The sequence below is a fragment of the Vanellus vanellus genome (assembly GCF_965231255.1).
Source record: "Vanellus vanellus genome assembly, chromosome: 18".
NCBI lineage: Eukaryota > Metazoa > Chordata > Aves > Charadriiformes > Charadriidae > Vanellus > Vanellus vanellus.
In genome coordinates, this window is record NC_138923.1 from 9,915,868 (window position 1) to 9,937,936 (window position 22,069).

The 22,069-nt window shown below is 60.4% G+C and overlaps 1 protein-coding gene across 2 annotated transcripts in view; it reads left to right on the top strand.

Moving 5' to 3' along the window:
- Positions 1–286: 286 nt before the first annotated feature.
- Positions 287–22,069, top strand: part of NOTCH1 (notch receptor 1) — a gene marked incomplete at its 5' end in the record, with an annotated part of 45,285 nt that continues 23,502 nt past the window's right edge. For both annotated transcript variants that reach the window (XM_082492642.1, XM_082492643.1), the window contains 4 exons: positions 287–344; positions 2,168–2,249; positions 19,770–20,032; positions 20,596–20,934. In XM_082492642.1, the coding sequence (XP_082348768.1) occupies positions 287–344; positions 2,168–2,249; positions 19,770–20,032; positions 20,596–20,934 (742 nt within the window). The remainder of the gene's footprint in view (positions 345–2,167; positions 2,250–19,769; positions 20,033–20,595; positions 20,935–22,069) is intronic.

The window sequence follows — 22,069 nt, forward strand, 5'->3', positions numbered from 1 at the left end:
GAGGAGCGTCCCGTCCCGTCCCATCCCATCCCATCCATCCCGTGCCGTGCCGTGCCACGGCGTCCCGCCCCGCGCCGTCCCGCCCCCCCCCGGCCCGGCCCGCCGGGGCTGAGCAGCCGCGGGAGGCGCCGGCGCTGGGAGTCGCTGCGCTCGGCGCTGGGGCGCGGTGTGTTTGGGGCTCCCGGCGGGGCAAGCGCCTACCGGCACCGGTACCGGCACCGGCTCGGCTCGGCTCAGCCGAGGCCCCGCGGATCTATGCGGCTGTGAGCGGCGGGAGCAGAGCGGGATGGAGCGGCTCCTGGCGCCCGGCCTCCTGGTGCTCCTGCTGCCCGCCCTGACGCGAGGTGAGGGCCGCCGCCGCCACCGCGGGCCCCGGACCGGCCGCCCCAGAGACCGGCAGGAAGTTTGCCGAGAGCGGGGGACGGGCGCGGTGTGTGCCCCGATCCCGACGGGGCACCGCGGGGTATCGCGGGCACCGGAGCGCGGAGCCGTCGGGGCGGGGGTGGGGGGTCCGGGACGCGGGGTCCCCGTGGGAACCGGGACTCGGTGCCGCGGGATGCGTGGGGACCGGGCTCAGCTCCTGCGGGGGGACCGGAGGTCGGCGCCGCCGGGGGAACCGGGGCCGGAACCGGGGGGGAGCGGGACTCAGCACCGCGGGGAGGGGGGGGGGGGGTGCTGGGGCTCGGTGCTGCGGAGGAGGTGGCGGGGGAACGGCGCTCGGGGCCGCCGGGAAGCGGAGCTCGGTACCGGGCGCCGCCGCGGAGGAGTGCGCTCGCTGCCGTCGGGGGGAGCGGAGCCCGGTACCGCGGGCGGCCGGAGCGGGGCGCGGCGGGGAGCCGGGGGGAGCCGGGGCTCGGGACGGGCTCGGCCCGGCAGAGGGGCGCGCAGGGCGGCCGCGCTGTTGCCTGTTGTTCTGCGAGAGCTTTTGACCGTTTTGCAAATTTTTCTCGGTTTCCTGTTTCTTGAAAGTCGGTCAGGTCTCCCCCTCGGGTCCGTGTCGTCCCCGTCCCCCCCCCACCCTCGCCGCCCCGGGGCGGGACCGGGTGCTTCGCCGCAAAACGCTGAGCGACCGCCGGGGGCGGCGGGTCGGGGCCGGGGCAAAGAGCCCTAAAAGTGGCCGGAGATGCGGGGCGGAGCGGGGAGCAGCTCCTCCCGGGGGGGCCGGGGCCCTGCGATGCCCCCGGGACCTTGCGATGCCTCCCCCCTTCCCCCCCCCCCCCCCCCCCCCAGGGCAGAGCGAGAAGCCTCCTCCGTAGCAGGAATGCCCTGGGAGGATTTTGGGAAGGGGAAGGCATGGGGGTTGCCTTCATCCCGCTCCTCACCGGCGCAGCCCGGGCTGAGAGCCGTGCCTGGACCCCCGCCCCCTCGGAGGCAAAGTTTGCAGAAAGTTGTGCCCAGCCAGAGTGGTCCCCAACACCCCGCTCCATCCCCCGTGGGACACGCGGGGCTGGGGACAGAGCCCCGAGCGCAGCGGGGTGTCCCCGGGGTGCGTGGGGCTCGGCAGCCGTCCGGAGGAGAAGTTTGGTTCTGGCGGTGGCGGTGCGAAGCTGTAGTCACTCAATGTGAAACTGCTCTGGCTGCACACGCGTGTGGCAGAACCGGTTACCGTGAAGAGCGAGCGGGGCAGAGAAGGGGAAGAGCGAGCCATGGTGGAAATCGGAAGCGATTCTGGTACTTTCAGCAAGTTGCTGTGGTAACTGTGCAGAATTTGGCTCTGAGGGCCAGACAATGAAACCTTTACTCATAGCAAGTTTTGACGGGCGACTCATTTCGTTACTGGGTTAATGGTAACTGGTGGGCCCTCGGGTGGATGGTTTTTCCCAAATGGCATTTGTCACTCAGGGGCCTGATCTGGGGTTTCTCTCTGTCAGTCCTCCTGCTGGAGGAGAAGGCAGAGCCTACCCTCCAGCCCACCCCGAGTTTATTTTTAGGTGAGCCTCTCGGCGCTGGGGCCATGCGGTCCCTGCCCTCCTCCATCACCCTGCGGGTGGGGGCCGCCGGGTGGTCCCACAGCCCCTGTCCCACCGGGCTGCGCAGGGGCAGAGCACTCCGGGGGTCTCGGCGAGCCTGTCCCTGGTCCGGGTGACGCTAGGGGATGCAGCCCCCCCTCCCCCCCCGCTGCCACCTGGGACCCGCACTGTGGCTAACGCTCTCCTTCTGTTTGCAGGTTTACGGTGCACGCAGCTTGCCGAATCCTGCCTCAACGGGGGCAAGTGTGAAACTTTTCTCAACGGGACGGAGGTGTGCCAGTAAGTATGGAGGAGCCCAGAGGATTTTCATCTCCCCCGACCAAAGTATTGACATGCATGTTGACTTTGCTTTGAAGGCTCTGGATTTAATAGGGCAAGATGCGTTTTCTTTCCTTGAGTGGCAAGAATAACCTGCTTGTGTAGGAGTCGCCGCGAGTCTGGCAGGATCGGGCTTTGTTCCTAGCTGGGTGGAAAAACATGGGCAAAGGGCCATGTTTTGCTGGTGTTAACCTATGCAGACTGCCCTGCTGATGGAGCGGGAGGTAGGGCCAGCCCGCGGCGCTCGTTGGACCGTCGGGCGGGGAGGGAGGCTCGCTGTCTGTCTGTCTTCCAGCGACTCCCTCCTGGCCCCGAAGCGTTGCCTTTCAGTCCCTCGCGCCCTGGCAGTTCACGGTGCGATGTCCAGCACATCTCCAATAAACGTTCGGGAGAGGTTTCATGGTGTGGCTCCGGCTGCTGGAGTTGCCCCATTGATGTCCGTGGGGCATCGCCCGGGGCGGGCAGGGGAGCAGCGCCGCCTCCTCCCGCAGCCCTGCCGGTGCCAAGCTGCGGTCCAGCTCGGTGTTCCTGGTGGAACCTGGCACCCGGGCAGGAGCTTTCTCCAAGGCGATTGTGGGGAAACGGATGTGTAAAGCGTTGGGATTCTTTGAAGGACCAACCGACCCACCGCAGCGATGGCCGATTCACTCCAGGCTCCCAGGGAACAATAACCAAGAGAAATGAATAAGACTCCGGCTCCCTTTTTAAAACTATTCCATAAAAGAAATGTGAATGGGCAAGGCTCTGTTTTCCGGCCAGATTTCCCCTCTGCCTGTTGAACGTGGCCTGAGCTGAGAGCAGGCGGGGAGACGTTCCCACCCACCCCAAATTTCCAAATAGGAAGTCCGTGGCGGAGGAACCTGAAGGCATTTCCAATCCCAACCTGTTGAATGGCAGTTTCCCTTGACAATGTGTGTTGCTTTTTGCAAATCCGCCCGGGTGCCGTTACTCTGCCCAGTAGCCGGGCACCTCCCGCCCCCTTCTCCGAGCTGAGCCCCCCAACCCTTTGGTGCAAATAAATCAGCAAATCAATCAGGCACATGAGCAATTTAATGGACAAAGGCTGGGTCCCTTTGTGAGCCACTAATGAATGCACGCCACTTTTTTTTGCACAGAAGCCCTTACCAACGCTTGACGCTCTAAATCTTGTTTTCTTTCATTCAAAGAGCGACAGCTGGGATTCGGTCGAAATTCGGCAGCTATTGTTAAGGGAGGCAGATTAATGCTGTGTGACTAATCATGTATGGCTTCCCAGAATGCCCAACCCTCCACCCCCTCCCCAACCTTACACCCCTCCTTTTCCTTGTGGTCATTCTTCCCTTTTTTTCTTAAGTCTCTGCAACTCCTGATTTACATTTCATGTGCAGATGGTGATGGAATCTAATTAGATCTGATGTGTGCGAGCCCTATTTGGAGGAGAAGCCTCCAAAGTAGGCTTGGGTTGGGTTTTTTTTAAGAGAAAAAGTTAACTTTGAAGAACTCCTTCGTTGCTAGCTGTGAATAACCGCCTCTCTCTCGGCTGCAGGCGCCGGGATGGCTTCGCGAGTGCGTGCGAGTTATTTTTGCAGGAAACCAAGGTGTGTGTGCTCGCAGTGTGTGAAAGCGCCTGTCCCGTGCAGGGTACGCTCCGTGGGCGATGGGGGCAGATATTAGAGGTACCGCCAGACTGGAGGCGGTGCGACTTTCCAAGGTATCTGATAGCAGCTCGCAAAATCCCGGTTTTCCACTTGTTTGAATATCTCTTTACGAGGAGTTTTGCTTCCAAGCTTCTTAAACAAAGCGGAGCCAAGAACACAGATACCAGACGCAGAAAAGCTTGGCACTGCCCTTTGGCGCCTGCGTGAAATGCACCATTTTGGCTGCTGGCCACGTCTCCGCTCGGCCTGGCACTTAACAAAGTTTGGCCATAAAGCCCCATTGTGCTGCCCCCACAAATCCAATTAGAAAGCGGAGTGAAATAAATAGCGTACGAGGGAGACGCTACTCCAGCGGACGAGCGTCCCGGCGTTTGTGGCGGGAGAGAGCCAGTTGGGTTACGTGAAGACGACTCTGATAACACCAAACCCGAGTTATCAGCCCTGTTACGGAAAGGGAATCGCCGGTGCGAGACGAGGAGCTTTCTCTGCCTTTATTATTTTACAGCGATAGTTTGTAAAACTCCAGGTGCCTTATCTTGCTTGTCCCTTTGCCAGGCGGCGCGGGGCACGCAGGGCTTTAATTGAATGGAGGGGACTGAGCATTTGATCGGCTGGAGGGCTCGCGACAGAAGCGGCCTAATTAAGCCGCCTTTGGAGCTGCTTTCCATCTTGGCAGGGGTAGTCGGGTCTTGCAGTGCTGGAGGAGCAGCCGCGGGGTTTTGTGCGTCGTGCGCAGACTCCAGCTGTGGAGGCGCGGGGGGGTTTCTGTCCCGCGCACGGCGCTCGCACCGCATCTGGAGCCGTAAAAGGTGCGGGCTGCGGAGGGCTCGGACCAGCAGACGATGGCTGCTGCGGCGTCTGACGTGTGGTTTCGCGGCACTGGGGAGCTGTGGCTTTCCAGAAAAGGCGCTCGCCTTCGACTGAGGCATTTTCCCAGACAAAATGAGAAGGTTTTCCGAAAGGTCGGTTTGATTTCTAGTGGTAGCTCCTAATTAGGCTGTTGGGTAACCGTAGTTTTGACTGGCATCCCTGCAAATGAGCGGGGCTGATTTTAGATCGCTGTGGCCATGTGACGGTTATTCCCAGGACCTCCCTTGCTCCGCTAGTTAAAAGCAGATGGCATGAAAGAGGGCCGAGTTTCAAGCCCCGCTCCGCCAGCCTTTCACCGTTCAAGTCGGAGGAGCTGCGCCTGGGTTGTCGAACTCTCGCCCAGAGAAGCCAAAGAGTCGGCAAAGGAGAAGAATAAGTTAATCGCTAGGCTTGCGCTGAAAAGGGGGAAAAGTCGGTTTGCTAAAGTACTTCCTCTGTTTATGAATCAGCGCGGCGTTGTAGTTCAGCCGGGGCGATGGCTCCTGAGCCGGTGCCCATTGCCACCACCAGCTTCCACGGGCAGCGGGCCAGAAACCTTAGAAGAAACTTTCAGAGGGGGACCGTAGCGGGAAGAGATGATTATTTTAGCTCAAAACTCTTTCAGGAGACAACCAGGAAGACAGAGGAGTGATCTGAGCCCTGCAGCTCTCTGCGCCCTTCAAGTTATTCAACTGCTCAGTCATTGTTATCTCACTGTAAAGGGCGGAAGTTTCCTTCTGGTTTGGTTTTTCTCATGTGCTTTAACCCAACGTTATTTCCATGAAATAATAACAAAGAAAAAAATGCAGTCTCCGCGCTGGAGAGGAAGAGGGTGGAGTGTTGAACAATCAACCAGAGGAAGCTCTTAAAGAAGTAGACGAGCGGTGATTCAGCCATGTTGAGAACTCTTGATGGCTCTTTCGAGTCTGATCTCATTCTCGGAAAGAACAAGGTGGAAATGGGTAAGAGGGTAGATTAAAAATACAAAAGCGTCACCTGTTGCGGATTCCAGTGGAAGAGAAACGTAGCCGAGAAGCCCAGCTGGTGAGGTCACTAGGACAGCAGTGGGATTTTTTAGCTCTTTTCTAGAAGAATCTCTGTTTACATCTGTCCTCTCTGCAAGGCGCCGTGATGGTTATCAGTTGTTTCAGGTGGTCCCACTGACTCCTGCTAACTTGCCTTGGAATTTTATTGGTTGGGCTGAGGGTTTTTTTTGCTTGGTTTTTCTCATGGCTTGGTACTTGTGGTGGCCTGCGCTTGGGCAAGGGCCAGCACGGCTCGCGTTCAGGAGGGATATCTTGGCAGGTCCCTCAGCAGTACCTGCGGCACGGAGATGAGCAGGAGAGGTGGGGTGATGCCGGCAGAGATGAATTTGCTCAGGGGCTCCCCAGGATGCAGCGGGGATGAGGTGTTCGCAGCGGTCGTCACCTGAGCTCAGAGGGGCTGTCCCCCACCGGGTACTTGCAGCTGTTAAATGTGTGATCCCGCGGTGTGATGTGGTGTACGGGGCTCTGCTCAATGGTTGGCTTCTGGAGGTGGCTCGCTTCGTCATACAGAGTACGATTTATTCCACCGAAATCTTTCTTCCTACCTGCTGGAAGCCACGATACGTCCATTTGTTCCAGCTGATACTACACACCCTGGTCTCACCTCCAAGGCTCTTACGGTTTATTGTATGTAGCATGAGGGACACATGCTTGGTCATTGCAAAGCCAAGCTATTCCCCAATTAAAGGCTCGGATAACATAATCAGCAGGCAGTTAGCAAGTTTTAAAATAACATTGTTTGGAAATTAACCTGCTCTTTCCAGGCCTGAAGGTGTGCTGACCCTCGTTTTGCTCGTGTCGATGGGTGTCCCAAATGGTAACGGCGTGTGTACATGAGTGGAATGTGAAATTTATAGAGCATCAGTGTGTTTAACGAGGGAGTAGCCCCGGGGTGCAGTTACCGAGAGCTGGTGAGCTCTGGATCTGGATGGAGACTTCTCCATGGTTAACGCTTTGCCAAACTCCAGGTGAAGGTTTTAGACCATGTATTGAGGCTGCAGAGTGGAAGAGCCTCTGGCATACAACTTAACCCCCCTGGGAAAGCAGCCCTGCAGCGGGATCATAGTTGACTCTGCCTTCATCCCAGGGGACAAAAAGGTGGTTGGGGTCCATCTGCTTCCCCGTAGGTGTGTGGCTTTGTGTCCAGCCAGCTCCTGCTGCCTCCCGGGATGGGGCAGCACAGTGGGGCACTTGGGCTGTTCACTCACCGCTGCCCAGGACGGTCTTGGGCTGACCTCCTGCAGCCCTTCGCTTTGGGGACCAGGGTTAGGAAGACCATCAGGCCAGAGAGGTGAAGGTTTGGGGTGATCCCAGGTGCTTTCCGAATGCTCTCTTCGTCTCGTTGCTGTTGGCGGAGCATTGAGCCCCAACGCCTGGAAGTGGCTGTGCCAAAATTCTGCAGGTCCCTGACGTCGTCCTGCTGCACGGTGCCCTCATGAGCCTGGATTTGCTGTGGGGAAGAGGCATCCCAGCTTCCCCAGTCCATCCATCCATGGAAGGGCTCCGTCCTGCAGTGCCAGGCTCCTTGGAGTTGACCTTGATGGGTATCGGCAGCGGTGGGTTGGTGTTACCACCATCCCGAGGACCGCCGGCCATGGGCGTTGTGTTGGGCACTCATCAGCCCAGGGCTGTGCGGGCGCTTTGGTCTGGGGTAAAACTGCAGGTACTCACATCGGCCAAAGATCTGGAATGAGCAGTAGAAATGCTACTCTGGTGTTGAGGGGGGGTGTTGCGTTTTTGCTTCTTGGGTGTCTGAGCTCGGAGGCATCCAGGAGCAGGACGCGAGGGTCAGGGCTTTGGCACCACCAGCGTCAGCAGGGTCTGAGGGGGGGCGCAGAGCCAGGGCTCTGAAGGGCTGAAGAAGACCCAGTTGGACTTCATAGCACAAATCTCTTTGCACATCTATCGCGTGCGATGTTGGGAAGTCTTTGCAGCACTCCGCTAGATCTTAGTGACACCAGACCATGGCAGCTCCCATCTGCCTGCTTGGAAATCCCCAGGACAAATAGAGGTGCCCACCTGGGGACACCCCAGTCTTTGACATCTGAGTCTTGCTGGTAGAGCAGCTCGGCGCTGCTTCCGGCTGGCCGCCTGCCCGAGGTGTGACACTGCCCGTTCAGACTTGCGCGCCCTTGTGTGGACTCTTCCTTCCTCGGTGCACAGCAGCACCTGGACCCATGGCAGTGCCTCCATCTACACTTCTAGTGTGTGTCTGGTGCATCGGGTCACCTCGTCTCACCTCCCCGCGTTGGCAAGTGTCCCCCGGGCAGGGGTCTGTGGTACAGGATGGCATCAGTGTTTCCAGGTACATCAAGTGAGGTCTGCTCAGTGCCTCGGTTTCCCCCCATGTGCTGTTGCTTATCTGAACATCAAAACCGGTCTTGGTGCCAGGTGGAGCAGCACAACCTGCCAGGCGCATCCCGGAGGTGAACGAGGCGATGGAGGTGCCTGTTAGCAAATGCAGTGAGATGCAGCATCAGGACCACGACGAAAGCCCGTGTGCGAAGTTGAGGGGGGGAGGTCTGGCTGGGTTCTGCCTCAGGACGGAGCAGCATCTTGCCCACCGCCCCGCGCACAGCGGGGTTCGTGCCCTGCTCGCGGCCGGTGATGTCCCACGTCTGTGACTGCAAAGGGCTGTTGGGAGCAGGTGAGCGGTGTGAGCGCTGGGTGTGCTTCCCTCGCACACCAGTAATTAATGTCTACTTCGAGCTTTCACCCGTCACGTCCTCCCCTTCCCCCCACGGCAGTCTGGAGTTAATATTGGAAAAGTCAGTTAAACAGTTAATGTTTAGGCCCTGGTTATTAGGCTCTTACACATTTCCAGCAAAGGGAGCGGAGTTGCATTTTAATGGGAAACTTTCACGCTCGGTCAAGTTGCAAAAATTTATTTGCGCAGAAGTCATTTTCTTTTAACAAGTTTTCACCCTAATTCCCTTCCCCCAAATCTGAATTTAATGGTATTTATATGGGAAATGGATTTATTAAGTTTTAATGATGCTATAACGTTGCCCTTATTTAATAGAAGGGGCACCCTGCAGGCAAGTGGGCTGGGAGGACCGGGTGCCGCGAGGAGCACCGACGGGACCCCCGGGGAGCATGTTGCTTTGGGCTTGGTCTGAAGTCAGCATAGGTGAGAACGGCGGTGCCGGGCTTCGTTTGGACCTCCAGGGTTGTGCAGGATCGGTCCCAGGCCGTTGCAAGGGCTGGGGCTGCAGGGCTGAGCTTGCTCCCTGATTCCTCCTTATCCTCCTCCATGGCTCCTGGCGTGGCATGACACTACCTGTGTCCACCATGACTGTCCCCAAGAGGAGCAACCAAAGGAGGGTCTTCACTTTGTCAACTACCCCGTCCCATGTCCCCTTGCTGAGACCGCCATCGTTTACGGGGTGATGGGGACCCCAAGGGCCGTACGCTCCCCACTGGCATCGCTGCCTGGGGGGAGTTGAGTGTCAGTGAGCGTGCAGTGATTTAAGATGGAAATTACCTGCTGTCGATGAGCAGCCATGGAGGAGAGCATGTCCCCAGCTCTCCCACCCCACCAGTGCATCCTTGCACAGGGGGATCAGAGAAAGACCCTCCTGAAGGCATTCGGGGCCGGTTAGTCCACGGAATAGCTCTTCTCGGGGCTATGGAATAACCATGGTTAGCCCACGGAATAGCTCCTCTCGGGGCTATGGAATAACCATGGTTAGCCCATGGAGTAGCTCCTCTCGGGGCTATGGAATAACCATGGTTAGCCCACGGAATAGCTCCTCTCAGGGCTATGGAATAACCATGGTTAGCCCATGGAATAGCTCATTTTGGGGCAGGTGGAGGAATGTGGCTATCAACAGTGGGATGTGCAGCGCCACCGGCTCCCGCCCTCACGCCCGCTGCCCATCAAGCCCCGCGCGCCGCCTTCGGGGCGGGCTGGGAGAGTGACCCCGCAGGGGGGCACCGGAGAAGGAGGGGGGGGGGGCTCTCCCCGGCCCCCAGCCCCTATTAAAATGTTAGACACAGACCTCCAAGTCAAAAGGCAGGGCGACAGACGGCCCTTTCACAGGGCCTGCTGCTCCCCACAAAAGGGGGGTTTCCAGGGGAGGGGGGCAGGAATGCGGGCTGCGGCCGGAGGGCAGAGCCGCCACCATTGTCCCCGCTCCCTCGGCGAGGGCGTCATGTTGACACAGGGATTTCTGCCGGCAAAAGGTGTCGGAGGCAGAGTCTTCCCTCCCTCCCTCCCTGTTTCCTTGGTTAAACTCGGTGGCAACAGAAATCCCGGGATACAGATCCCGGGAGCAGATCCCCGTCTGCTTGGTGGTGCTTGACATCCCTCAGGCTGTGATTTCCAAGGGGGCAAGTTGTCGGTTTGGTTTGGTTTTGTTTTTTTTTTTTTTTTGTTGCTAATAACTATTTTCAGGAGCTTTGCTTTGCCTGCAAAGAGAAACCAGCAGCTTCCCGGCTGTGAGGAGCTGGGTCCATCGCTGGCTGGCCGTTGCCATCTTTGCCCACTCACCGTCTCACCGAAACAGCCCCGGCATGAATTGCGCTGGCTTTCGGTAGGGTTTGTGCCCTGTGCTCTGCAAACCCCCCTTCTCCTCCTGTTTATAAATATCGGAGCTAAATATAGCTTGTTTAAACTCTTGGTGGCTGCTCAGATCCTAATCTCAAGTTTTATGTTCAGGATTAGAAGAGCGGGATGGTGGGGGGGTCACGCGTGTCCCGGGTGGGAGTTTTCCATATTTGGCTGTGGGGCAGCCCGGCGTTTAGCCAAAACTCGGTTTGAGGGGGAAAAGGGGAAAAAAAAAAAAAAAGAGTTCATGATGGCTTAGTGAGATGGTGGCAGCGGCACTGCGTGCGTGCCGGAGCTCCCGGGAGCGAGGCGGGGAGAATTCGCCCTGCGCGGGCAGCGAGGGTGGGCAGAGCGGGTGAACATGGGCATTTACCCCGAAAGGGATGGGGAAGGGAGAGCGGCCTGGGGCATCAGCAGCGCTGGGCTGGCCAGTGGCCTGGAGGGGTGGAAATTCCTCTTCTCCCCCAAATTCTGATTTTTTTTTTTTTCCTTCTGCCGCCTTATAAAAGAAAACATTTTTAAAGGGAATGTGCTTACAAATGAAAAATTGAAGCAGGGCAGTTGCAGCGGGTGATCTCGAATGCCAGGGCTGCTGGGCAGCACCGTGGACGAAAAGAGCCGGGTGGCTTAATGGTGTCTAACAGGCACACCGGTCACCAGCGCGGGCACTTGCTCGGGGACCTGCCCCGGGACACTCTCCCCTGCCCCACGGGCGGCCGGTGGGACCATTTGCCGGGCTCAGTGTGGGTCGTGTTCCCTGGGGATCCTCCGCTGGAGGCGCATCCTTCGTGGTCGCCCCATAAATGGGCTCCATTAAGACCAGGAGCCGGGACTGGGGAGAGCAGAGCTCAGCGCGGGGCAGCCCGCTCCCACAAACAATGGGGCCGTGCGGATTTACACCGTCAGAGGATATAAAAAACATCAACTGGGGGGAAAAAAAAATAATAATAATTCATAGCAGCCATTGTTGAGGGTGGGAATGAGGCAAATTTTGTCTTGGTCTCTTCCTTCGACATGTTTCATGTTTATTGTGAATGAAGCTCCATTGAAAGGCAGCTCCGTCCCAGGTAGCCGGTTACCACCCGGTGAATAGCCTGGCCACTTCGCTTAGTAATGGGATTACATTGTTTTTCATTACAATGGGAACTTTGATTCCCAAACTGTCCTGACTAATGTCTGCTTAAGAAACAAAGCCATGTTTTTTTTTTTCCCTCTTCATGCTGGTAGGAGTTTTTCCCCACTCCTGTCCATGAGTATATCCAGCTTTGGGAATTCCTTTAGTTTCTCTCCAGATGAAAGTCTGGGTCTTAAAATCTCAATTAGATGGCTTGGGCTAGGTCAAAAATGAAGTGGAACAAAAAAAAAAAAAAAAAAAAAAAACACATCAAAGACTTTGGATTGCAGTTTGCTTTTTTTAATTAAACAAGACTGGAGATCTGCGCTTGCTTTATTAACCTGATGTCACTCGAAGTAACCTGCTGCTTTGCCAACCACCCTCCCTGTGTGAAACTCTGTTTTTTTCCCAGGCTGGTGTCCCAGCATGTTTAATAAAGCAGGGCCTGGATGGGACTTCATAAAAAAAAACCCACCAGTTTGGTTTAGCGCTGGGTTTTGGTGCTGGGAGCCGCGTTGCGGCTGCCGGAGAGGTTTGTGGGGCTGTGCCGGCGCCGGGGGAGCGTGACAGGGACGGCGGGAGCTTTTGGGGTGCATCGCCTGGTCGGGGTGCCCCACGTGGTGGGGGGGAGCTGGGCAGCTCTGCCTTGGCTCTCCTGGGAGCCGTGGTGAAGCCTTTGGTTTCTTAACGGACACCTGCGCCAGAAACCAGAGAGCGGAGCTGCAGGTGAGGCGCGGTGAGCCCGGCCGTGCCCGCTGCCGCGAGGGGGCTCGAGCGGCCCCCCCAGCCCCTGGCTGCCGGGGCAGGAGGGAGCATCCATGGCCCGACGTGGCCCAGGGAGCTCAGGGCAGCGTCCAAGAGTGTTCCTCATCTCTCAGCACCCATCTTCCTTCTGCCGGCTCCGGGGGGGTGCCGTGCCACCCCGCGCGGGGTGGCGATGCCAGGGTGGGAGGTGGGACCAGGGCACAGGGTGCTGAGCTCTGCTTTCCCAGCAGGATGGTTTTCCAGGGCTGTCTGCCTTCCTCTGGCTCTGGAGCGTGCTCCCGTGCTCGGCGGGGTTTTTCTGAGGTGGGCTAATGCCGTTGGGAAGCCATCCCGTAGACAGTCATACGTGCCTGCAGTCCCCGGCGATGCTCCGTGCAGGAACATGGGAGGAGCCTCGTGGGGAGGCAATGGAATAGGAATGGACGGAATAAGATGGAATGGGAAGGTGGAGTAAGAAGCAGCTCTCTTCCCTCGGTGATACGGAGATGTATTCCCCAGCACCGGCCCTTTCGCTGGTTGGATCGGAGCTGAGGGAGATCAGGGTCCCCGGGGCTGGCACGGAGGACGCGTGTCTTAGAGGGAAGGGTGTAACGTCAGGAGAAAGCTGGGGTGTTGCTTCCAGGCTGGGAGCCACTGGCACAACTGGAAAAGTGACTCCGGTGCGTGGATGGCTGATGGAAAGCGAGCTGAACGCCCGGGGCTGCAGCTGCTGGGGCTGCACAGGGGAAGGTGTGAAAGCAGGCGGTTGTGGTTCCCGGCCGTCAGCCCAGGGATGACGGTTACCCCAAGAAGCGCGGGGATGATGGAGTAGGGTCGTGTCACCGCTCTGCGGCTGGGAGCAGCGTGCCATAGCTGTGGTCCTGTGTGCGGCTGAGGGAGACTCTCCTGCTGGGGTCTTCTCCTTCCCTCGGCCGTTGCCGGCAAACACGTGCAATCGGAGTGTCCTGCTCACGTTTGGCCACGTGCTTTGCTCCGCGGGGTCCGGACCACGCTGGCACAGGCGTCCGCTCGGTCACGCAGCGTGTTTGCTGGTGCGGAGGGCTCTGCGGGCGTGATGGTCCCTCGGTGGGGGGGTCCCTCTGCACCACGCGAGGTCACGGTCGTGGCTTCTGAACCCCCTCTGCGCTGGGGGTGGCCCTGCCGGGGACCGCGGGGCGCAGGGCGGGTGGCTGGTCTGGGGTGGCGGCTCCGGGCTATGAGCAGAGCAGAGAGCAGCATCGCCCACAGCCCGGCCTGCGCCGGGGGAGCGCTGTCGGGGTGGGGGCTGCTCACCCCCCCCCCCCTCGGTGGGGGAGACTGTCTGCCGCTGCGCCGGAGGCAGCGGGGACTCTCCTGGCCCCATTAATCTCAAGTACCCCCAAAACGGGGCTTGAGTAAAGACCTGAGCCTCCCCTCCTCGGCTTTCCCACGGTGCTCCTACCTTGGGGACAACAACCGCCGCCGCTTATGCTTCCAGCAGATGAGGGTGAGGAAGAGGTTATGTGATAGCGGCGCAGATAAGAGGCAGCCTGGACGCGGGGCCAGCAGCTGGGATGGGGCTCCCCACCAGTCCCCCCCCCCCCCCCCCCGTCCCCTCCCACAGCGTGGGGCTGCCCCCTGGACCTGCCCCCCGCCGTGGGATGGGGATGGGGTATAATCCGGTGGCCGCGCTCCAGCTTACGCCTGGTTTTCATTTTGCTTGTTGGTTTATTTTGTACGTTTTAAGCCCAAGGTGGGTTTTACCTCCATCCCTGCCGTGTCTCCCAAGGGGGAGGACGCCCCGGGGCCGGGCAGGAGAGCCATGGGTGGGGTGAGCGTGGCCGTTCTCAGCTGCGGGGTGATGCGCACTGAGCTTCTGCTGAGCCCTCCCCCCCCCCCTCCAGGGCATCCCCCGTGCACTCAGCACCTCTGAAACACCCCCCGGCCCCTTGCGCAGGGCTGACGCACCCCAAATTTGAACAAAGCCCCCGTGCCGCCATGCGGGAGCCGTGCTGGGGTGGGGCGGGCTGCGGCAGCGCCTGGGTGTCATCTGTGCCGGCCGTGGCAGATGGCAGCTTAGCGCAGAAAGGAAAACATTAGTCTTGGGTCAGAGGTCGCAGAAACATCTGCCTCGGGATGCTTTCAGTGCCCGCATTGCTGCGGAGGGACAAAACCTGTTGCTGGTGGGTTGGAGGAAAAGCCTCGCGCGCTGCGAGCCGGGAGGGAGCGAACAAAGGGCCGGCGGCGCGCGCGGAGCCGCACGCACGGAGCACCCGGGACGGGCACCCCAACTCTGCCGGCGCCGCTCGTGGGGGCGAGGGGGTGCCGGGAGCCGTGGCGCCCGCGCAAGGACACGCACGGCGCAGAGCTGGGGCAGCGGCTCTGATATTGGCGCTCTGATATTTCTGCGGCTCATTCACGCTTTCGATTATGTGACGTGCCGAGCTTTTCTGGAGCCTCGCTGAAATAACTGCAGCGTTGGGCCGTTGTTTGTCACGCGTTAAGGATGTGCAGCAGACACAACAAATGCACGTGCCCACGCTGAGCAGATCCAGATTTGGCCCAGGCTCGGCGCTGGGAGCGGGGTGGGAATTTGGGGCCGCTGTTCCCGTTCCCAGGCCGTCCCCCAGGACTCGCTGTCTGACCTTGGACGAGGCCTTCTCCATCACCCTTCACATCGCCCCGGAGATTTATGGGTCGGGAGCGCGGCACGTTATTAACTGCGCCTCCCCCATCGCAGCAGTTTGTGCTCCGGGCGCGGGTGCTCGCTCGGGGTCGGCGTGGAGGGGGAAGCCGGTTTGCAGCCCGGTGTCGTGGGAATCCAGCCCCCAGCCTCTGCCTGCCCCCCCAAAACAAAACGCCATGGGGATGGATGGCAGCCCCGGACTCTCGGGGGGTGTAAATCAGTGTGTTCACACCTGCAAGGAGCACATGCAGCATCCCCGTCCGCAGGGATGGGGACCAGCCGCTGCATCGCTGTCCCCTGTCCTGCCTGGTGCTTCGGTGACCGCCCCGGTGCCTTGGCTAGGTCACATAGAAGTGTCCTAGAAGTGCAGAGTTGGGAGACTGTCCGCCCTGACCTGCTCCTCGTGCCAGCACGGTGCTCGGAGAGAGAGATCGTGCATTGGAGCAGGGCTCAGCCGTCACCGGGGTCGGGATGCCGTCACCCTCCATCGCCGTCCGAAACGGCCGGGTGGGTCACGGCTGGAGCATTTGATGCCTCTTCAGCAGGTTAGTGAGTCAACGGAAACGTTTCTCAGCTGCGTGCTCAGGGGAGGGAGAGACACTGGTATTTTTAGCCGTTCCTGCCTGGGTCGGGAACGGGGCGTGCGTCACGCGTGGGACTGGGAGCACGGCCACGCTGGCCGCTCCGGGGATTTCAGAGGCTGCTCAGCACCCTGGGGAGCTTGGCCGCCTTTCACCGCCTCGGAGCTGGTTTCTAATGGCCCTTCTGAGCTGTTTTGATCTTGGAGCACCTGCCCTGTCCTCTGCCAGCACATATATCTATAATTAAAGCGTAGCTTTAATGTCTCTTATGCTAATTTCCATAAGCTGCTTGGGGTTTGGTTTGGGTAGCCCTCGCTTGGGAAATGCCAAAGGAAAAACCACAGGGTGATCTTCACTTGGCTGAGCCCGCGGGGACGTCGCGTCTTCCATGCCTGCTCACCTGGGAGCCCTGATGCCACCACCCACTGGTGTTTTTTTTATACAGAAAATAAAGCTTTGCTCCCTGGGCTGAACTTCAGGAGTGGTTTTAAGCCTCTGGAGAAGTAGGTGGACGTACGATGAGGTTGCAGCACAGCTGGGAGCTGAACCCGGCTCTGCTGAATCCAGCCTTTCCAGACCTAGGAGACCTGAAAAATAACTACGTCTTGGGCTGCCCTTATTCTTCAACTGGTTTTTGATCTCTTGCTTTGCATGCGAGGCTTGTCTCCAGGCTTTGCTCTGCAGCCGGGACTCTGACGCCGTTGCAGTATCAGGCTTTTAAATGCAGCTCCAGAGTCTCCGGCTGTGAGTGAGCTCCGGGACCCACACGGGGAGGAAAAGGCGAAATTCATCCCGCGGCTTCGGTCCACAGACGTGCTCTTCCCTGCCTCGTCTCAGACTTGCAAACGTGGGCAGGAACAGCATCGCTTCTGTGCAGAAGCATCTACAGGTGATGCAGGAGCGGTGCCGAAGCCGCCGGGTGCGAGGCTGCCCGTGCGCACATCCCCCGTGCTGCCGGGTGGGAGCAGAGGAGCGTCTGCTGTCCTCATTTCGTGCTCCTGCTGAGCAGCGATATCACTGTCGTGATAGTGACATCCCTGCCGACAGGGACCACCTGCTCTGAAACCTCGAAAAGAAACTGAGGTGACGTAGAAGCCGTGGAAGGAGGGTTGAGAGGGCTGCCCGAGCCGCTGCGGTGCGCGGGTGTGTGAGGGCTGTCCCCGTCCCTGCCCCGGTTGTGGTGGTGGTTCGGGAATGGCCGGGCATCCGCAGGGGGTCTGTGTCTGGGCTGCCAGCCCCGCTCTGCGCGACACAGGCTCCTCCGGGGCTGACAGGAGCGACGGTTGGATTTTGAGGGTGCCTGTGTTGGGTTGCTTTTTCTCTGAAGAGCTGCTTCACCAGCACTTCTCGGTGGCTGGAAATACCCCTCTCGCAGGGAGGAGAAATGCGGTGGGTGAGCGTAGCCCGGTCCCGCCTGCCCACGAGCGCCCGCCGCTCAGCTCAGACCCGTGCTGAGCCCGTCCCCGGCGTCTGCTGCACCTTCCTCACTTCCTGAGCCGATTGCGGCCGTAAACCACCTCTTAAAGCAAACGCACAGAAAGCCATTTAAAAAAAAAAAACCTGCAAACTCCATGAAACTTGAGGGGTTTCCTGAAGCAAAAGCCTGGAAAGCACCCGGGCAGCCCAACCTGGGCACTGCCAGCACCCCCAAATCCCCCTGTGCCTTCAGGCATGGGCTCCCCCGGCCCCCAGGGCCGTTTCTCCAATCACTAATTAACCTCTTGGCTAATAACCATGTCCAGGCTCAGCCTGGGCTCTGCTCCGGCTTCCCATCCGTGAGTTCAAACCACCACTTGCCTGCGCTGAAATTGGAAACGGTCCGAAAACTAATTGGGTGGGAGGGCTTTCGGCTCCGCGCCCCTCGCCCCGGCCTCATTGAAGCCCCGCGGTGCGGGAACCCCGATCCCAGCGATCACCCCGGGATGCAGAGCATCGCCTCCCGGTCCCGGCTGCTCACGGCCAAAGCCCGCGCCGCGGCGGTTCCCGCGCACTCGGTGGTTCCCGCGCTGCCCCGGGGCTCTTTGTCCAGCGTCAATTTTTTTTTTTCTTATTCTTTTTTTTTTTTTTTTTTCTGCCTTTTTCTCCCATTGGAGAATCTCGTGACGCTTCCCTGTCCGCCAGCCGCCGCGAGAGCCCGGAGGATTGTTTTAAGAAAAAAAGCGTGTGTGGTGCGGGGAGGCGGGGAAGGGGGAAAGCGGTGCTTTTAACAGATGACTGCACACTTGAGCGGTTTGCCGGCGGCGTGCCTTCGCCGGCCGCCCGGCCCCGCACAATGGCCCCTCTCAGCCTTCGCATTCCCCCACGCGGGGCCACGGCGCAGCCACCCAGAAGCGCCGTCGCCCCACGGCCGCGGCGCCCCGGGCTCGGAGCCGCCGGCGAGCCGGGCCTGGACCGCGGGCGCCGGCAGCTGCTCTGCCTCATTAGGATGCACACCTGCTCCCCGCCGCCCTTTGTGTGCCGAGCAGATGCCCTGATTTATTATTATACACATTTTCTTTTTCATTTGGCCTGGATAATGCCGTCTCATTAACTCAAAATGTCTCCGAATCCTGACAAATTCTCACACAATCCCCAACAATGAAACCAGAATTGGGTTAAAAAAAAAAAAAAAAAGTAGGGGAAGAGGAGAGGGGGAGCGGGGCCGAAACGTGGTCCTGCCGCCGGCACGGTGCGGCAAAGCCCGGCGGCTCCGGGTTGGGGCCGGCTGAGGGTGGAGGTTTGCTGCCTGTGTTTCACCACCAGCACATTTCACCCCACCACGTTCTCGTCGTGGGGTTTGCGGGTGGGTGCTCTGCTCTGCAGCCGCGGGGCTGCAGCGTTCCCCGGACCCTCCCTGCTCGCCCCAGGGGGGCTGCGTGCTGCGGGAGCCTTGGGGAACCATGTGTGAGGTTCGGTCCCACCAGCTCGGGTGGCGAACGGTGCGAGCACATAGGGGATGCCCCAACCTGCCAAAGCACCGCGGGGAACACGGTCCCCCAGTGCCCAGAGGCTCTCGTCTTCCCTGGCCATCACCTCCAGCAGCGGTTGCCTTACCCCAAGCTCTCGGCAATGCATGCAGCCGCCCCCAGATTTATTTCTGCTCTCGAGGCCTCTGATAGCAGCCCAGCGTGAGCTGAGCGTGGCGTGCCCTGCTCTGCTGCGGTGGCATTGCCACCACGGAGCGGGACAGCAGCGTCCCGGCATCGTCTCGCTCCTCCCGTGCCCTACTCGCGAGGGCTGCTCGGCGCAGCCCAGCCAGGGCAGAAAATCCCCCTTTGGAAGCGGTGTAACGTGAGCAGAGCTGGTTGGGGACAAAACGCGTGGCGTCTCACGTTGCAGACGTGGTACAAGAGATGCGGTGCCGGCAGGGTTTGCGCCGGGGAGGTGCTGAAGGGCCTCGTCCCTGGCATCTTTTGATGTCAGGTGCCCTCAGTCTCTCAATGCACGGCTTTTCTCCGTCCTCCCTTTCCTGGGGGGCAGCTCCCCCCTCTGCGGGTCCTTTGCCGGCTCCGCGTCCTGCCCAGCCTCGCCAGGATTTGTCCTTGCGGCATGTCCCCGTCGCCCGCCCCGGTCCTGCAGCAGGCAGTCGGTTCAGCCCTGTCGGCCAACGGTGACAGATGGCAGAGCCGGTGGCCGCGTCGGGGGGGCCTTTTCTCAGGGCCCCCATGCAGAGGGACGCGGCAGCCGGGGCCACTCACCCCTCCTTGCGCAGGGCTTGTTTTCGGGGAAGATCCCAGCCGGCTGCGAGGAGCAGGGATGTGTCCCACCTGCTACCGGCCAGCGCTGCGCCCGTGTTGGATCGTGTTCGAGCGATTTCTTAGGATGGAGGGAGGATAAAAATTGCCCTGGTGGTGCGGGGAGCCCGGTGCAGGCAGGGGCACAGGGCTGTCCCACGGGCCACTGCCGGGTTCCCTCTCCCGTGGGGTCTGTAGGTGCCCTGGGTTGGCTGCAGGTACGGGGGTGCCCCTCCTGGCTCCGCTACGTCCTCCCTTGTGCCTCAGTTTCCTCTTTAGCGACGGGGGCAAAAAAAAAGCACATTGCGCTGAGAAGCAGGACGTCAGCGCTGGAGGCTGCGGTTTTGCAAGTCGGTGCAGGCCCCTCGATGGGGGACGCCTTTGTTCCCGGCACCTCTTTCATCTTCCTCTTCTCAGCCCACAGCGGTCAGGGCAGAGCCTTGCAAATTCCAAACCCGCCGTGCCGGGATGCGGTGCGGGGTCGGAGCCGGGGAGGTGTTCCCGGAGCCGGTCCCTGGGGCGGCCGCGTGTCCCGTAAGCCCCTCGGGTCCCATCCCGCTGACGGCGTGTCCCATCCCTCCAGGTGTAGCGGTGCCTACGTGGGCGAGCGGTGCCAGCTGCCCAACCCCTGCCTGAGCTCCCCCTGCAAGAACGCCGGCACCTGCACCCCGGTGGTGCGCGGCAGCACCGTGGACTACACCTGCGCCTGCCGCCTGGGCTTCACCGACGAGCTCTGCCTGACGCCCCGCGACAACGTCTGCCTCAGCAACCCCTGCCGCAACGGGGGCACCTGCGACCTGCTGACGCTCAGCGAGTACAAGTGCCGCTGCCCGCCGGGGTGGTCAGGTGAGGCGGCGCCGTGGGGACACAGTGACCCGGCCAGAGGGGAGAGGGACAGCCTGTGACAGGGGTTGTTCCTGGAAAGCCCCCATGGATGGAGAAGGGTGCTGCCTCTGATTTCCGCTTCCTCCAGTGCTGGGGGAAAGGAGAGGGGGGTCTGCGCACCTGAGCAGGGGCTTGGGAGGGTCCCGGGCTGGGTGAGCTGCGAGACTCCTGCACTGGTGAGGAGGGTTTTCCGGGGGCGGAGGTGGGGGGAATTAGTTGCACCCTCTGTGAGCACAGTCCCAGAGCCGCGTCTGCGCTCCAGCGCAAAGATGGCTCTCACCAAGAGCCTGAGCTGCAGTTTGCATCCTCATCCTCCTGGAATGTGTTCCCATCCCTGGAATGTGTTCCCATCCCTGGAGGTGTTCCCATCCCTGGAGGTGTTCAAGGCCGGGTTGGACGGGGCTTGGAGCAACCTGGGCTGGGGGGAGGTGGCCCTGCCTAGGGCTGGGGGGTGGAACTAGATGAGCTTCAAGGTCCCTTCCAACCTAAACCATTTTACGATCCTCCGGCCCTGCCCCCCCCAGGCAAAACCTGCCAGCAGGCCGACCCCTGTGCCTCCAACCCCTGCGCCAATGGGGGCCAGTGCGTCCCCTTCGAAGCCCACTACATCTGTCGGTGCACCACCGGTTTCCACGGGGCCAACTGCAAGCAGGACGTGAACGAGTGCAACATCTCACCGTCCGTCTGCAAGAACGGCGGGAGCTGCACCAACGAGGTGGGCACCTACCAGTGCTCCTGCAAGCCGGCGTACACCGGGCAGAACTGCGAGCACCTCTACGTGCCCTGCAACCCCTCGCCCTGCCAGAACGGGGGGACGTGCCGCCAGATCGGAGACACCACCTACGACTGCACGTGCCTGCCAGGTAGGGGCTGTCTCCAAAGTTGGGGGGGGATGGGGACCAGGGACCCTCTTGCAGTCCCTTTGCCCCCCCCCTAAACTGGTAGTCCCCAGTCTTCTCTTTTCCTGAGTTATGGCTCTGGGAGGGACAAAAACGAGGGGCCGTGGGCTCGCTGTGCCGCCTGCGTTTGGGAAGATGTTGGGCAACGATGCCTGAAGAGGAGAGGTCACCCGGGGGCTTTTTATACTCAGTGATTCACCAGAATAGCTCTTCCAAAACAACTGTTTCAGCAGAGGCCCCTGTGCGGATGCTCATATTCCAGAATAAGAGTGCCTTTTTCCGCTTCAGCTTAATCCACTTCCAGAATGGAATAATTAGCCCGGAATAGCTATTTTGGAAAGTTTCCGAGTGCGAATGGAGTTGGGGAAGGGAGACCCTCTCCGTGCTCGCTGCTGCTCCCTCCGGCAAGCGCCGGAGCAGCCCAGCCGAATTACAGCCTCCGAAATGAAGGGCTCTTGCAGGAGGGGGCTGCGTGGGGGCTGAGCCAGGAGCTCAGCACCCTACAAGGGAGCCACAAGGGAGCCCGGCACCCTGCATGCCGGAGGAAAGAAAAGCAGCTGTGAAAGGGCCCCCTGACCCCGCGGAGCCCTTTCGCTTCTGCCCTCGGCAGCGGTCTGCGGGGAGCGGAAGGGGCTGAAGCGCAGCGCCAACGCTCCCCTCGGTCCCAACGCTCCCCTCGGTCCCAACGCTCCCCCCGGCCCCGCGCCGCCCGGAGAAATGAAATAGCGGAGTTTCCTGCCCACGAGACGCGCTGCCGCCCGGTGCAGCCCCACGCTCAGACCGGGCTGGGTTTGCCGGGGTGCGAGTGCCATTTCTCGGCCAAGCCAGCCGCGCTGGCCGCCTGCGGTACCCGTGGAGGGGGGGACGCATCCGCCCTCTCCCTTGGAAGGAAGCTGTGGGCAGCGCTGAGCTGCCTGAGGAGTCCCTGGTGGGATTGCTTTGATCTCTGGTCGCCCGGAGCCCCGCGGGGGCTGGGGCAGGAGAAGGGGCAGGCGGCGTCTCTGCTCTGCACCCCAGGCGGTGCTCGGCATTCCCAGGGGGAGCTCCGGCCTCCCTCTGCCATAGCTGCTGCCCCACCGCCCCTGGGGACGCGGCATCG